The sequence below is a fragment of the Meles meles genome, chromosome 3 (genome assembly GCF_922984935.1).
Source record: "Meles meles chromosome 3, mMelMel3.1 paternal haplotype, whole genome shotgun sequence".
Lineage (NCBI taxonomy): Eukaryota > Metazoa > Chordata > Mammalia > Carnivora > Mustelidae > Meles > Meles meles.
In genome coordinates this window covers 124229596-124242926 of record NC_060068.1, presented here as the reverse complement: position 1 = coordinate 124242926, position 13331 = coordinate 124229596, and the positions used below count along the sequence as shown (strand labels likewise).

Sequence of the window (13331 nt, the reverse complement as noted above, 5' to 3'; positions counted from 1 at the left end):
CTTTTCAAAATGACCTGCCCAACTTTGGGGTCAGAAAGCTATTGGATGGAGTTGGTCTCCTCTTTTCTGTGTTCTCTTTTATTTCTCTTTGCTAGCCCTTGTCACATGGTCATTAAAATATGTGTCTCTCCATATGAACCAGGAGCTTTGGCATTGCGGGGCCTCTGCCTCGCCTCAGCAAGGCCAGCGTTTCCTGTGACAGGCTTGCAGTGGCCATTTGATTCACAATGAAAGAATGAATCGGACTACAGTTGCCCAGGAGGCTCTCAGTTCCTTTGTTCTGTCTGAAGTCACAAATGGTGGACCTCTTCAGGCTCAGAGTTCATTCTCTAGAGCAGAAAGTGCCCCCAAAGTATACATGGTTTGACTTTTAATAGTTACCGATTCAGTGTAAACTTGTCCCTCTGAAAGATCAAGGCGGTTTCCTCACAGGTAACTAAGCTTCTCTGCTTTGGCTTGAATCGCCCGTTGCAGAGAGAGCTGGGAGGTGTCAGGAGTTGGGCAGTCCTAGCCAGGCTGGATGTGTCTCGATTTTGGGTGCAACATACCACTCACTGGATAGTGAGACAGGGGTGACGGAGGACTGAGTGATTTGGCTCAGTGTCTTCAGAGGTAAAAGCATTGGTATCTGTCCAGCCAAGGATGGGAATGAGCCCTAGGATTTTCCCAAATATTACTGGATTCAAGCATTTTTATGAATTTGCATGAACAAGAGTCTTCAAGCGTACCCCCTAATGACCGTGGTTAATTTGCTAAGCCCTGCTGCACTTGCCAGAACTCCTGGAGTGTGTAAAGAAAATGTGCATCGTGCAGTTTGCAGTGCATCAAATCCTGTGCTAAAGTTATGTGACTTTTATATCAATTTGGAGAGATTCATTTTAACCCACTGTAATTTACGGACCTCTTTTCATTGGCTAGGAATGCAATTTGCCAAATGGATTACATTTGGTACTTTATTTTCTCTTCATAGCTAGTTCTTATGTAATTTATTTACAGTTCATCAGGCTTGATGGATGGGTAATAAATCAGCATGCAGCTCTCTCAGTTAAATGGTCAGACTGCCTTTGGTGGGTGTGGGTAGGCTGGATAGGGGAGGGCTATTTAACTCATTGTCTTCTGAGCTCTGGTTTCTGCCTAACTAGGTGGCTGTCCCTATTGAAGACATGCAGAGGATCCATCTGAGATTCATGTTTCGGCATCGGTCATCCCTGGAATGTGAGTACCTGACCAAAAGTCACCTCTGAAGCTTCCCTAAGGGAAGAGAAGTGGAATAACTGGGTGGCCCATGTGTCATTTTTACCCCCCTGACCTCATAATGCTATTTCTAGCTAAAGATAAAGGAGAAAAGAACTTTGCCATGTCCTATGTGAAGTTGATGAAGGAAGATGGGACCACTCTGCAAGATGGACCCCATGACTTGGTTGTCCTGAAGGTACCATGTGTGGGAATTAACTCTGCAGTGAGTGGGGCATAGGAAGCCAAGGGAAGATGGCAGCATTGCTTAGTGGTTATCAGCAGGGACCATAGCATCCCACACACCAGGGTTCACTAGCTATGTGGCCTTGTACAAAATCTTAACTTCTCTGCCTCTGTTTCCCCCTCTGAGAGCCCTCAGTGAATAACTGTTGAGTATCACATGAGACTGCTCATTTAAACACAACCATGATGGGTACATAGCACATGGAATAAGTGGAAAAGGTTATTATTATACAGAATGGGCTATTGAAGGGCACCTGGGTGTCTCAGTCATTAAGCGTCTGCCTTTGGCTCAGATCATGATCCCAGGGTCCTGGGATCGAGCCCCACATTGGGCTCTCTGCTTGGCAGGAAGCCTACTTTTCCCTCTTCCTCCCCCCCCCCCCCCCCGCTTGTGTTCCTGCTTTCGCTGTCTCTCTCTTTCTGTCAAATAAATAAATAAAATCTTATTTTTTTAAAAAAAGAAAGAGCCCTGTGGGATGTGTAGAATACCAGCAAGAAACATTTGAGAGATACCTCACAGCCAGTAATGGAAATATATCAGAATATGGGGTCCCAATCCTGCCACTAACTAAATCTGGAATCATCTCACACATCTTCCTGAATATCAGTTTCCTTTTTCTTAAGTGTGATGGTAATATTTATGACAAACCAATGAGATGACCCATGTGGAAGAGCTATGTATAAAAGGGTGTACAGATACTGACCATCATTATTTTACATCATGAGACTAGTACTGTTTTTGAGAAGTGGGAAGTGTTTGCCTTGGTCGTACCTGAGTGCTTTCCCACAACCCCTCTCGTGGCAGCAGGATGCCTCTGCTAGCACCTGACTGGACACAAAGCATGTGTTTGTGAAGGAGGATAAGGCTAAGCCGTTGGCATAGGGATCCAACACCTGTCCTTGGCTTTCTCAGCCTTGGGGCTGAAAACACCTTTTTGCCTGTGGTCTCCATGGCAAACACAGCCTCATCAAGGCCTCTTCACCAGGCACTCTGTCTCTGAGTCTCTCTGGGTTTTCTGGAAACCCCTACCCCCTTCTTCTGCACAGCTTCTTTCTTCTCATTTATGATACATCAAGGTAGCTCTTGCCTCGAAAGCCATTCTTCCCCAACAGACTATGAACTTGTGGTGGAGGGGTGTTGGAGGGGGAGAAGGGGGAAGGTCCCATTTTAGTCAGTTTGCAATGTCGTCATTTTTCTTAAGTCTCAGTTTCCTTATCTGTAAACTGAGGATGATAGCAGTGTCTATGACAGAGACAAGAGCAGTTGTGAAGTTTAAAGGAAATGAACCAAGGCATATAAAGCACTTTATATGTGCAGCTTCCAGTATATATATGAGCAGCTTCCAGTACTAAGTAAGTGCTCAATAAACTTTAACTCCTGTAATGCCTACCTCTAACCATGCATTTCCACATGCCAAGGGATTTAAGTGTCTATCAACTCTGTTAAGAGCTCTATATGCATTATGCCCATTTAGTCTGCCCCAAATTTCCAGGAGCTAGGTAATATTGTTAATCTTCAATTTAATCATTAGAAAAGAACACACAGAGACCAAGCATAGACAAGACTTATGAATGGTAGAACAGGGTCTAGATCCCAGGACTTTCAGACTATAGTGCCTTTGTTCTTAACTTTTCCTTTAAGCTGATTCCTTATCTTGCTGGTAAGTGTGTGTTAAGACCTCAAGAAATTTAGGGACATCTGGGGGTCTCAGTTGGTTAAGTGTCCAACTTTTGATCTCAGCTCAGGTCTTGATTTCAGGGTCATGAGTTTGAGCCCATGTTAGACTTATGCTGGGTATGGAGTACACTTTAAAAAAAAAAAAAAAAAACCTCAAGAAATTTAGGAGAAATCAAAATGATCTATCAGGGAAGTCTTCAATTCCCTTCATGCTGTTAATGAAATCCATAAATCCTTCAATTGTTTGGTCAATCCCTTTAACATTAATGCAACTTTGGATTCTTACCTGTTTTGTGGAAAAATAGCCCTGCCATACCAGCTGTTTATTGTTTCTCTGATTATTTTTTTCTAATTCTGACTCTCTGGACCTTACAATGTGTAAGCTGGCCACTGCAAGCTCTATGTGGCATTGGGCAGGTACCCATGGCTGGGAAAGTAACCAAGGTGTTGTTTCCAGGGGGAGAGTAAGAAGATGGAGGATGCCAGTGCTTACCTGACCCTTCCTTCTTATCGACACCATGTGGAAAACAAGGGGGCCACCTTGAGTCGAAGCTCCAGTAGTGTTGGGGGGCTCTCTGTTAGCTCCCGGGATGTGTTCTCCATTTCCACCCTGGTGTGTTCCACAAAGCTCACCCAAAATGGTAATGAAACCTTCAAGAGTGGTGTATATGTAGTGCACATGTGCTTGTGTGCATGGGTAACCCCAGGGGGGTCCTGAATGGACAGTTCAAGCCAAGAATAGTAATTCTGCTTGTCTGGACTCTTTCCAGTGGGCTTGCTGGGTTTGCTGAAGTGGCGTATGAAGCCTCAGCTGCTACAGGAGAATTTAGAGAAATTGAAGATCGTCGATGGAGAGGAAGTGGTGAAGGTCAGTGGGGCTTCATTTTGTTTGTCTTTGTCCCCAGCGACAGAGCTTTAAATCTTGGGTGGCTTCAGGGGCCAAATGAAGTGCTGAGGGAGATGGGACTTTTTCTCTAACAGGGGGACACAGTGTCCCAAATTGCCATGAGAAGCCTTTACTGGGAAATTCAGAGGATCATATGGTTCAAGAATGTTGAATGTTGAGTGTAGAAAATTATGGTTGGGGAGGAGTCAAGATGGCGGAGAAGTAGCAGCCTGAGACTACATCAGGTAACAGGAGATCAGCTCGAGAGCTTATCTAAACATAGCAAACACCTACAAATCCAACGGGAGAGCGAAGAGAAGAAGAACAGCAACTCTAGAAACAGAAAATCAACCACTTTCTGAAAGGTAGGACTGGCGGAGAAGTGAATCTAAAACGACGGGAAGATAGACCGCGGGGGGAGGGGCCGGCTCCCGGCAAGCGGCGGAGGAACGGAGCACAAAATCAGGACTTTTAAAAGTCTGTTCCACTGAGGGACATTGCTCCAGGGGCTAAACCGGGGTGAAGCCCACGCGGGGCCAGCGTGGCCCCAGGCCCCGCAAGGTCACAGAAGGATCGGGGGTGTCAGAGTGTCGGAGAGCTCGCAGGTATTAGAACGGAGAAACCGGCTGCAAACACAGAGCCGAGGACTGAACTCTCAGCTCGGGGTTACCTTGAACTGGTCGCGGGCTGGGTGAGCTCGGAGCGCGGCTAGAGGCTGGGGATACGGGAGTGATTGGGTGCTGTCCTCTGGGGGCGCACTGAGGAGTGGGGCCCCAGGCTCTCGGCTCCTCCGGGCCGGAGACTGGGAGGTCGCCATTTTCATTCCCGTCCTCCGGAACTCTACGGAAAGCGTTCAGGGAACAGAAGCTCCCAAAAGCGAACCCGAGCCGATTACTTAGTCCGGCCGCCGGTAAGGGCGGTGCAATCCCGCCTCGGGCAAAGACACTTGAGAGTCACTACAACAGGCCCCTCCCCCAGAAGATCAACAAAATATCCAGCCAGGACGAAGTTCATCTATCAAGGAGAAAGCAGATTCAATTCCTAAGACAGCAGAGCAATTCCAGAGGAGGAGAAAGCAAAGCACGGAAGTCATGGCTTTCTCCCCATGATTCTTTAGTCTTGCGGCTACTTCAATTTTTTTTTCTTTTTTCAATTTTTTATTTTTTTTTTCTTTTTTCAATTTTTTTTTCTTTTTTCTTTTTTCTTCTTCTGCTAAATTTTTTTAAAAACTTTTACCCTTTTCTTTTTTAACATTTTTTGACTAGTTCATCTAAATATATATATTTTTTCTTTCTTTTTTATATTTTTTATTTGTTTTATTTCTTAAATTTTTTCCTTTTTTTTTCAGAACCTGTTTTTTATCCCCTTCCCCCCCCCCCCACAATTTGGGGTCTCTTCTGATTTGGTTACAGCGCATTTTTCCGGGGTCTTTGCCACCCTTTTAGTATTTTATTTGCTCCTTCATATCCTCTTATCTGGACAAAATGACAAGGCGGAAAAAATCACCACAAACAAAAGAACAAGAGACAGTACTGAAGGCTAGGGACCTAATCAACACACATTGGTACTATGTCAGATCAAGAGTTCAGAATGACGATTCTGAACATTCTAGCCGGGCTCGAAAAAGGCATGGAAGATATTAGAGAAACCCTCTCTGGAGATATTAAAGCCCTTTCTGGAGAAATTAAAGAACTAAAGTCTAACCAAGTTGAAATCAAAAAAGCTATTAATGAGGTGCAATCAAAAATGGAGGCTCTCACTGCTAGGATCAATGAGGCAGAAGAAAGAATTAGTGATATAGAAGACCAAATGACAGAGAATAAGGAAGCCGAGCAAAAGAGGGACAAACAGCTACTGGACCATGAGGGGAGAATTCGAGAGATAAGTGACACCATAAGACGAAACAACATTAGAATAATTGGGATTCCAGAAGAAGAAGAAACAGAGAGGGGAGCAGAGGGTCTATTGGAGAGAATCATTGGAGACAATTTCCCTAATATGGCAAAGGGAACAAGCATTAAAATCCAGGAGATGCAGAGAACCCCCCTCAAAGTCAACAAGAATAGGTCCACACCCCGTCACCTAATAGTAAAATTTACAAGTCTTAGTGACAAAGAGAAAATCCTGAAAGCAGCCCGAGAAAAGAAATCAGTAACATACAATGGTAAAAATATTAGATTGGCGGCAGACTTATCCACAGAGACCTGGCAGGCCAGAAAGAGCTGGCATGATATATTCAGAGCACTCAACGAGAAAAACATGCAGCCAAGAATACTCTATCCAGCTAGGCTATCATTGAAAATAGAAGGAGAGATAAAAAGCTTCCAGGACAAACAAAAACTGAAAGAATTTGCAAACACCAAACCAGCTCTCCAGGAAATATTGAAAGGGGTCCTCTAAGCAAAGAGAGAGCCTAAAAGTAGTAGATCAGAAAGGTACAGAGACAATATACAGTAACAGTCACCTTACAGGCTACTAATGGCACTAAATTCATATCTCTCAATAGTTACCCTGAATGTTAATGGGCTAAATGCCCCAATCAAAAGACACAGGGTATCAGAATGGATAAAAAAACAGAACCCATCAGTATGTTGCCTACAAGAAACTCATTTTAGACGCGAAGACACCTCCAGATTTAAAGTGAGGGGGTGGAAAACAATTTACCATGCTAATGGGCATCAGAAGAAAGCTGGGGTGGCAATCCTTATATCAGATCAATTAGATTTTAAGCCAAAGACTATAATAAGAGATGAGGAAGGACACTATATCCTACTCAAAGGGTCTGTCCAACAAGAAGATCTAACAATTTTAAATATCTATGCCCCTAACGTGGGAGCAGCCAACTATATCAACCAATTAATAACAAAATCAAAGAAACACATCAATAATAATACAATAATAGTAGGGGACTTTAACACTCCCCTCACTGAAATGGACAGATCATCCAAGCAAAAGATCAACAAGGAAATAAAGGCCTTAAATGACACACTGGACCAGATGGACATCACAGATATATTCAGAACATTTCATCCCAAAGCAACAGAATACACATTCTTCTCTAGTGCACATGGAACCTTCTCCAGAATAGATCACATCCTGGGTCACAAATCAGGTCTCAACCGGTATCAAAAGATTAGGATCATTCCCTGCATATTTTCAGACCACAATGCTCTGAAGCTAGAACTCAATCACAAGACGAAAGCTGGAAAGAACCCAAATACATGGAGACTAAACAGCATCCTTCTAAAGAATGAATGGGTCAACCAGGAAATTAAAGAAGAATTGAAAAAATTCATGGAAACAAATGATAATGAAAACACAACAGTTCAAAATCTGTGGGACACAGCAAAGGCAGTCCTGAGAGGAAAATATATAGCGGTACAAGCCTTTCTCAAGAAACAAGAAAGGTCTCAAGTACACAACCTAACCCTACGCGTAAAGGAGCTGGAGAAAGAACAAGAAAGAAACCCTAAACCCAGCAGGAGAAGAGAAATCATAAAGATCAGAGCAGAAATCAACGAAATAGAAACCAAAAAAACAATAGAAAAAATCAATGAAACTAGGAGCTGGTTCTTTGAAAGAATCAATAGGATTGATAAACCCCTGGCCAGACTCATCAAAAAGAAAAGAGAAAGGACCCAAATCAATAAAATCATGAATGAAAGAGGAGAGATCACAACTAACACCAAAGAAATACAGACAATTATAAGAACATACTATGAGCAACTCTACGCCAACAAATTGGCCAATCTGGAAGAAATGGATGCATTCCTAGAGACATATAAACTACCACAACTGAACCAGGAAGAAATAGACAACCTGAACAGGCCCATAACCAGTAAGGAGATTGAAACAGTCATCAAAAATCTCCAAACAAACAAAAGCCCAGGGCCAGACGGCTTCCCAGGGGAATTCTACCAAACATTTAAAGAAGAACTCATTCCTATTCTCCTGAAACTGTTCCAAAAAATAGAAATGGAAGGAAAACTTCCAAACTCATTCTATGAGGCCAGCATCACCTTGATCCCAAAACCAGACAAGGATCCCACCAAAAAAGAGAACTACAGACCAATATCCTTGATGAACACAGACGCAAAAATTCTCGCCAAAATACTAGCCAATAGGATTCAACAGTCCATTAAAAGGATTATTCACCACGATCAAGTGGGATTTATTCCAGGGCTGCAGGGTTGGTTCAACATCCGCAAATCAATCAATGTGATAGAACACATTAATAAAAGAAAGAACAAGAACCATATGATACTCTCAATAGATGCTGAAAAAGCATTTGACAAAGTACAGCATCCCTTCCTGATCAAAACTCTTCAAAGTGTAGGGATAGAGGGCACATACCTCAATATTATCAAAGCCATCTATGAAAAACCCACCGCAAATATCATTCTCAATGGAGAAAAACTGAAAGCTTTTCCATTAAGGTCAGGAACACGGCAGGGATGTCCATTATCACCACTGCTATTCAACATAGTATTAGAAGTCCTAGCCTCAGCAATCAGACAACAAAAAGAAATTAAAGGCATCCAAATTGGTAAAGAAGAAGTCAAACTATCACTCTTCGCAGATGATATGATACTATATGTGGAAAACCCAAAAGACTCCACTCCAAAACTGCTAGAACTTGTCCAGGAATTCAGTAAAGTGTCAGGATATAAAATCAATGCACAGAAATCAGTTGCATTTCTGTACACCAACAACAAGACTGAAGAAAGAGAAATTAAGGAGTCAATCCCATTTACAATTGTACCCAAAACTATAAGATACCTAGGAATAAACCTAACAAAAGAGACTAAGAATCTATACACAGAAAATTATAAAGTACTCATGAAAGAAATTGAGGAAGACACAAAAAAATGGAAAAATGTTCCATGCTCCTGGATTGGAAGAATAAATATTGTGAAAATGTCTATGCTACCTAAAGCAATCTACACATTTAATGCAATCCCTATCAAAATACCATCCATTTTTTTCAAAGAAATGGAACAAATAATCCTAAAATTTATATGGAACCAGAAAAGACCTCGAATAGCCAAAGGAATATTGAAGAACAAAGCCAAAGTTGGTGGCATCACAATTCCGGACTTCAAGCTCTATTACAAAGCTGTCATCATCAAGACAGCATGGTACTGGCACAAAAACAGACACATAAAAAACAAACAAACAAACAAACAAACAACAAAAAAAAACAGACACATAGACCAGTGGAACAGAATAGAGAGCCCAGAAATCGACCCTCAACTCTATGGTCAACTAATCTTCGACAAAGCAGGAAAGAATGTCCAATGGAAAAAAGACAGCCTCTTCAATAAATGGTGCTGGGAAAATTGGACAGCCACATGCAGAAAAATGAAATTGGACCACTTCCTTACACCACACACGAAAATAGACTCCAAATGGATGAAGGACCTCAATGTGAGAAAGGAATCCATCAAAATCCTTGAGGAGAACGCAGGCAGCAACCTCTTCGACCTCAGCCGCAGCAACATCTTCCTAGGAACAACGGCAAAGGCAAGGGAAGCAAGGGCGAAAATGAACTATTGGGATTTCATCAAGATCAAAAGCTTTTGCACAGCAAAGGAAACAGTTAACAAAACCAAAAGACAGCTGACAGAATGGGAGAAGATATTTGCAAACGACATATCAGATAAAGGGCTAGTATCCAAAATCTATAAGGAACTTAGCAAACTCAACACCCAAAGAACAAACAATCCAATCAAGAAATGGGCAGAGGACATGAACAGACATTTCTGCAAAGAAGACATCCAGATGGCCAACAGACACATGAAAAAGTGCTCCACGTCACTCGGCATCAGGGAAATACAAATCAAAACCACAATGAGATATCACCTCACACCAGTCAGAATGGCTAAAATTAACAAGTCAGGAAATGACAGATGCTGGAGAGGATGTGGAGAAAGGGGAACCCTCCTCCACTGTTGGTGGGAATGCAAGCTGGTCCAACCACTCTGGAAAACAGCATGGAGGTTCCTCAAAATGTTGAAAATAGAACTACCCTATGACCCAGCAATTGCACTACTGGGTATTTACCCTAAAGATACAAACATAGTGATCCGAAGGGGCACGTGTACCCGAATGTTTATAGCAGCAATGTCTACAATAGCCAGACTATGGAAAGAACCTAGATGTCCATCAACAGATGAATGGATCAAGAAGATGTGGTATATATACACAATGGAATACTATGCAGCCATCAAAGGAAATGAAATCTTGCCATTTGCGACGACGTGGATGGAACTAGAGCGTATCATGCTTAGTGAAATAAGTCAATCGGAGAAAGACAACTATCATATGATCTCCCTGATATGAGGACATGGAGAAGCAACATGGGGGGGTAGGGGGATAGGAGAAGAATAAATGAAACAAGATGGGATTGGGAGGGAGACAAACCATAAATGACTCTTAATCTCACAAAACAAACTGGGGGTTGCTGGGGGGAGGTGGGATTGGGAGAGGGGGAGCGGGCTATGGACATTGGGGAGGGGAGGCGAACCATAAGAGACTATGGACTCTGAAAAACAACCTGAGGGTTTTGAAGGGTCAGGGGTGGGAGGTTGGGGGAACAGGTGGTGGATGATGGGGAGGGCACGTTTTGCATGGAGCACTGGGTGTTGTGCAAAAAGGATGAATACTGTTACGCTGAAAAAATTAATAAAAAGGGAAAAAAAAATTTAAAGCTAAAAAAAAAAAAAAAAAAAAAAAAAAAAAAGAAAATTATGGTTGTGTTCAGTTCCTGGAAGGAGATCAGCCTGGGTGTAGATCTCAGCTCAACCACTTACCAACTTTATGTGATAATATTGTGACCATGACATATTTTGTAGAGTGGTTTTGAGCATTCAAGGCAATAATATTTAAAAATTACTTAGCATAGTCTCTAACACTAAGTTATAATATTGAACTAAACATGTAAATCATATAGAGTTCAGTAAATAGTAACTATTAATTATTTTTATTGGCATAAGTTGCTATAATAGTATGATGTTTTAGTACTACTTGCATGTTACTATTAGAAATAAAAAGTATTCTTAGTTCCTGCTGCTTGCAGAGTATTATGCATTATACATGAAAGAGGGGAAGACATAAGGGCTCACATTTTAAGTGAAACAAGCAGAAAACAATACAAATGTCAGATGTATTATTGTATCCACATGGTGTTGGAGAATATAGGGTCTGAGGTATAAATTTAATTAAGCAACCCTTCTGTCCAGTTCTATGGGACAGGTGTTTCTCACAGGTCTTGGTGATCTTGTTTCCATCAGGAACTTGGTCCAGCTAGAAACTCTGAGATTAAACTTCTTTATTTGGTAGCTGTGTGTTTTCAGAGACTCTAGGAAATATTCACCTACCCCTTAGGAAGGAAGAGTATCAGATTTTAGTTAATTTTCCATACATGGAGAAGCAATGGTAGAATTTTCAGATCAGTGCTTTAAATGTTCACTATTGACCCACCTACCTGGTTCAGCAGTATCAGGAAAATTCTCCAGACATCCTTTCACAAGATCTGTCACCTTTGGGAAGCTTACAGAAACATCTGGGAGGGAATTACATTGTCTCCATCTTTGCATTCTTTTTTATTTTTCTAAAAAAGTTTGTTATTGAAGTATATAATGCAGCAAAATATATACAGAACACTTACCCTAAGAGTATAGTTCCTATATTTTTACACATGTATATACCCATTTACTCACCCTCTAGATCAAGATACAGTACATTTTTGACATTGTGGTAGGTTCTCTCATACCCCTTCTTTACCCCTCCCCATGCTGACTACTATGATAGATTTTTTTTTTTTTTTGGCCTGTTCTTGAATTTCATGAAAATGGAGAAATAAGTAATGTACATTTTTGGGTCTGACTTATCTTACTCTACAAAATTCTTATGGAGCTTATCCTCATTGTTTCGTGTGGAACTAGTTTGCTCTCTCTTTTTTTTTTTTAATCACTGTGGAGTATTCTGTAGTATTAAAAGGCCACCATATGTTCATTCATGCTGTTGGTTGACAATTGGTTTGCTCCAAGTTTTGGCTCTTGTTAAGAAAGCTCCCTGGACCTTTGGAATGCAGCGTATGGTGGATGTGTGCTCTCATTCCCTTGGGGATACACTGAGGAGTGGGATTTCTGGGTCACCTGCACTGTTTTATAACATGACCTTCATTATTTTGTCCAGTTTCTCCAAGATACTCTGGATGCCCTCTTCAATATCATGATGGAGCATTCTCAAAGTAATGAGTATGATATCCTCGTCTTTGATGCTTTGGTAAGAAAGAGGGGCAAGGTGTTTAGTGATATTAGACATTAATATGTGTCTCACTGTGAGAACATTGAGAATTTGTGGCCTTAGAGGCCCTTTTAATGAGCTTTTTTGGATGCATTGTAACTTCTAGCAACCAGAGCAATGAATGAATGAGCCACTGCATTTGTTTGTTTGTTAGTTTGTTTGTCTCTGATTCATTTAAAAGCATGGCTGGGTGAGTAAAAGGGGAATTTTAATTGTTGATGTCATATTGGCACTGGTTGAAAGTACATGAAGCTGGATAATGTGAATAATGGCTTCAACTTTCCATGAATGCTGGGAGCTAGTCCTTGGCCAGGCTCTGAAGCACCCAAATGTTTCCTACCTTCTTCTTTCTGATAGTCTCCAACTTAGCAGTGTCATAATACCTTCCTGCCCACCCAGCACATTTTATGGTGGCATGCTTTCCTGATCTATCCTCTTCCCTCTTCCCAAATGGTATCTTCCTCCGATCTGTCCCATCTCATGTTTTCTCAGTGTCATGTCCATACTAGGGTATCAGTAAAGTTTTAATATGTTAACTAGTATGTCAGTGACATTTACATTTTAAAGAGATTACTTGGAGACAGTTGTGACTTAATTCAGTGCTTCCCAGAAGGTCTTCTTGAAAGCTAGCCCTCAAGAAAGATGTTTTTTGACAAAAAGATCCTTTGATTAAATAACTCTTAGGGAAGTGCTGGACATTGTATGACCCTCTTAGAGATTCACAATGGATGTAAATATGTTAAAGACTCTAAGAACCCTGCTGTAAAGAAGGCAGTCTTAACAATGATATCCTGATATTTGTCAAATTTATATGACCGTGAAACCTTTTATCCTGTGATACCCTGTAGCATGTTTCATGGAATGCTTTTTAGAAGAGACTACATTAATGAGACTACTAACAATATATTTGTGAGCTAATTCCTGAGAAAAATCATTTTGTTGGAGGTTCAGTTATGCCATGTGAGTATGGCTTCCTGC

The 13331-nt window shown here is 41.4% G+C and overlaps 1 protein-coding gene across 1 annotated transcript in view; it reads left to right on the top strand.

Annotated features, from left to right (window-relative positions):
* The window catches only part of DOCK2 (dedicator of cytokinesis 2), a 407119-nt gene that overhangs the window by 67517 nt on the left and 326271 nt on the right, over positions 1 to 13331 (top strand). Inside the window, exons 16-20 of the mRNA XM_046000057.1 lie at positions 1143 to 1215; positions 1329 to 1432; positions 3615 to 3798; positions 3928 to 4025; positions 12243 to 12332. Of these exons, the coding sequence (XP_045856013.1) occupies positions 1143 to 1215; positions 1329 to 1432; positions 3615 to 3798; positions 3928 to 4025; positions 12243 to 12332 (549 nt within the window). The remainder of the gene's footprint in view (positions 1 to 1142; positions 1216 to 1328; positions 1433 to 3614; positions 3799 to 3927; positions 4026 to 12242; positions 12333 to 13331) is intronic.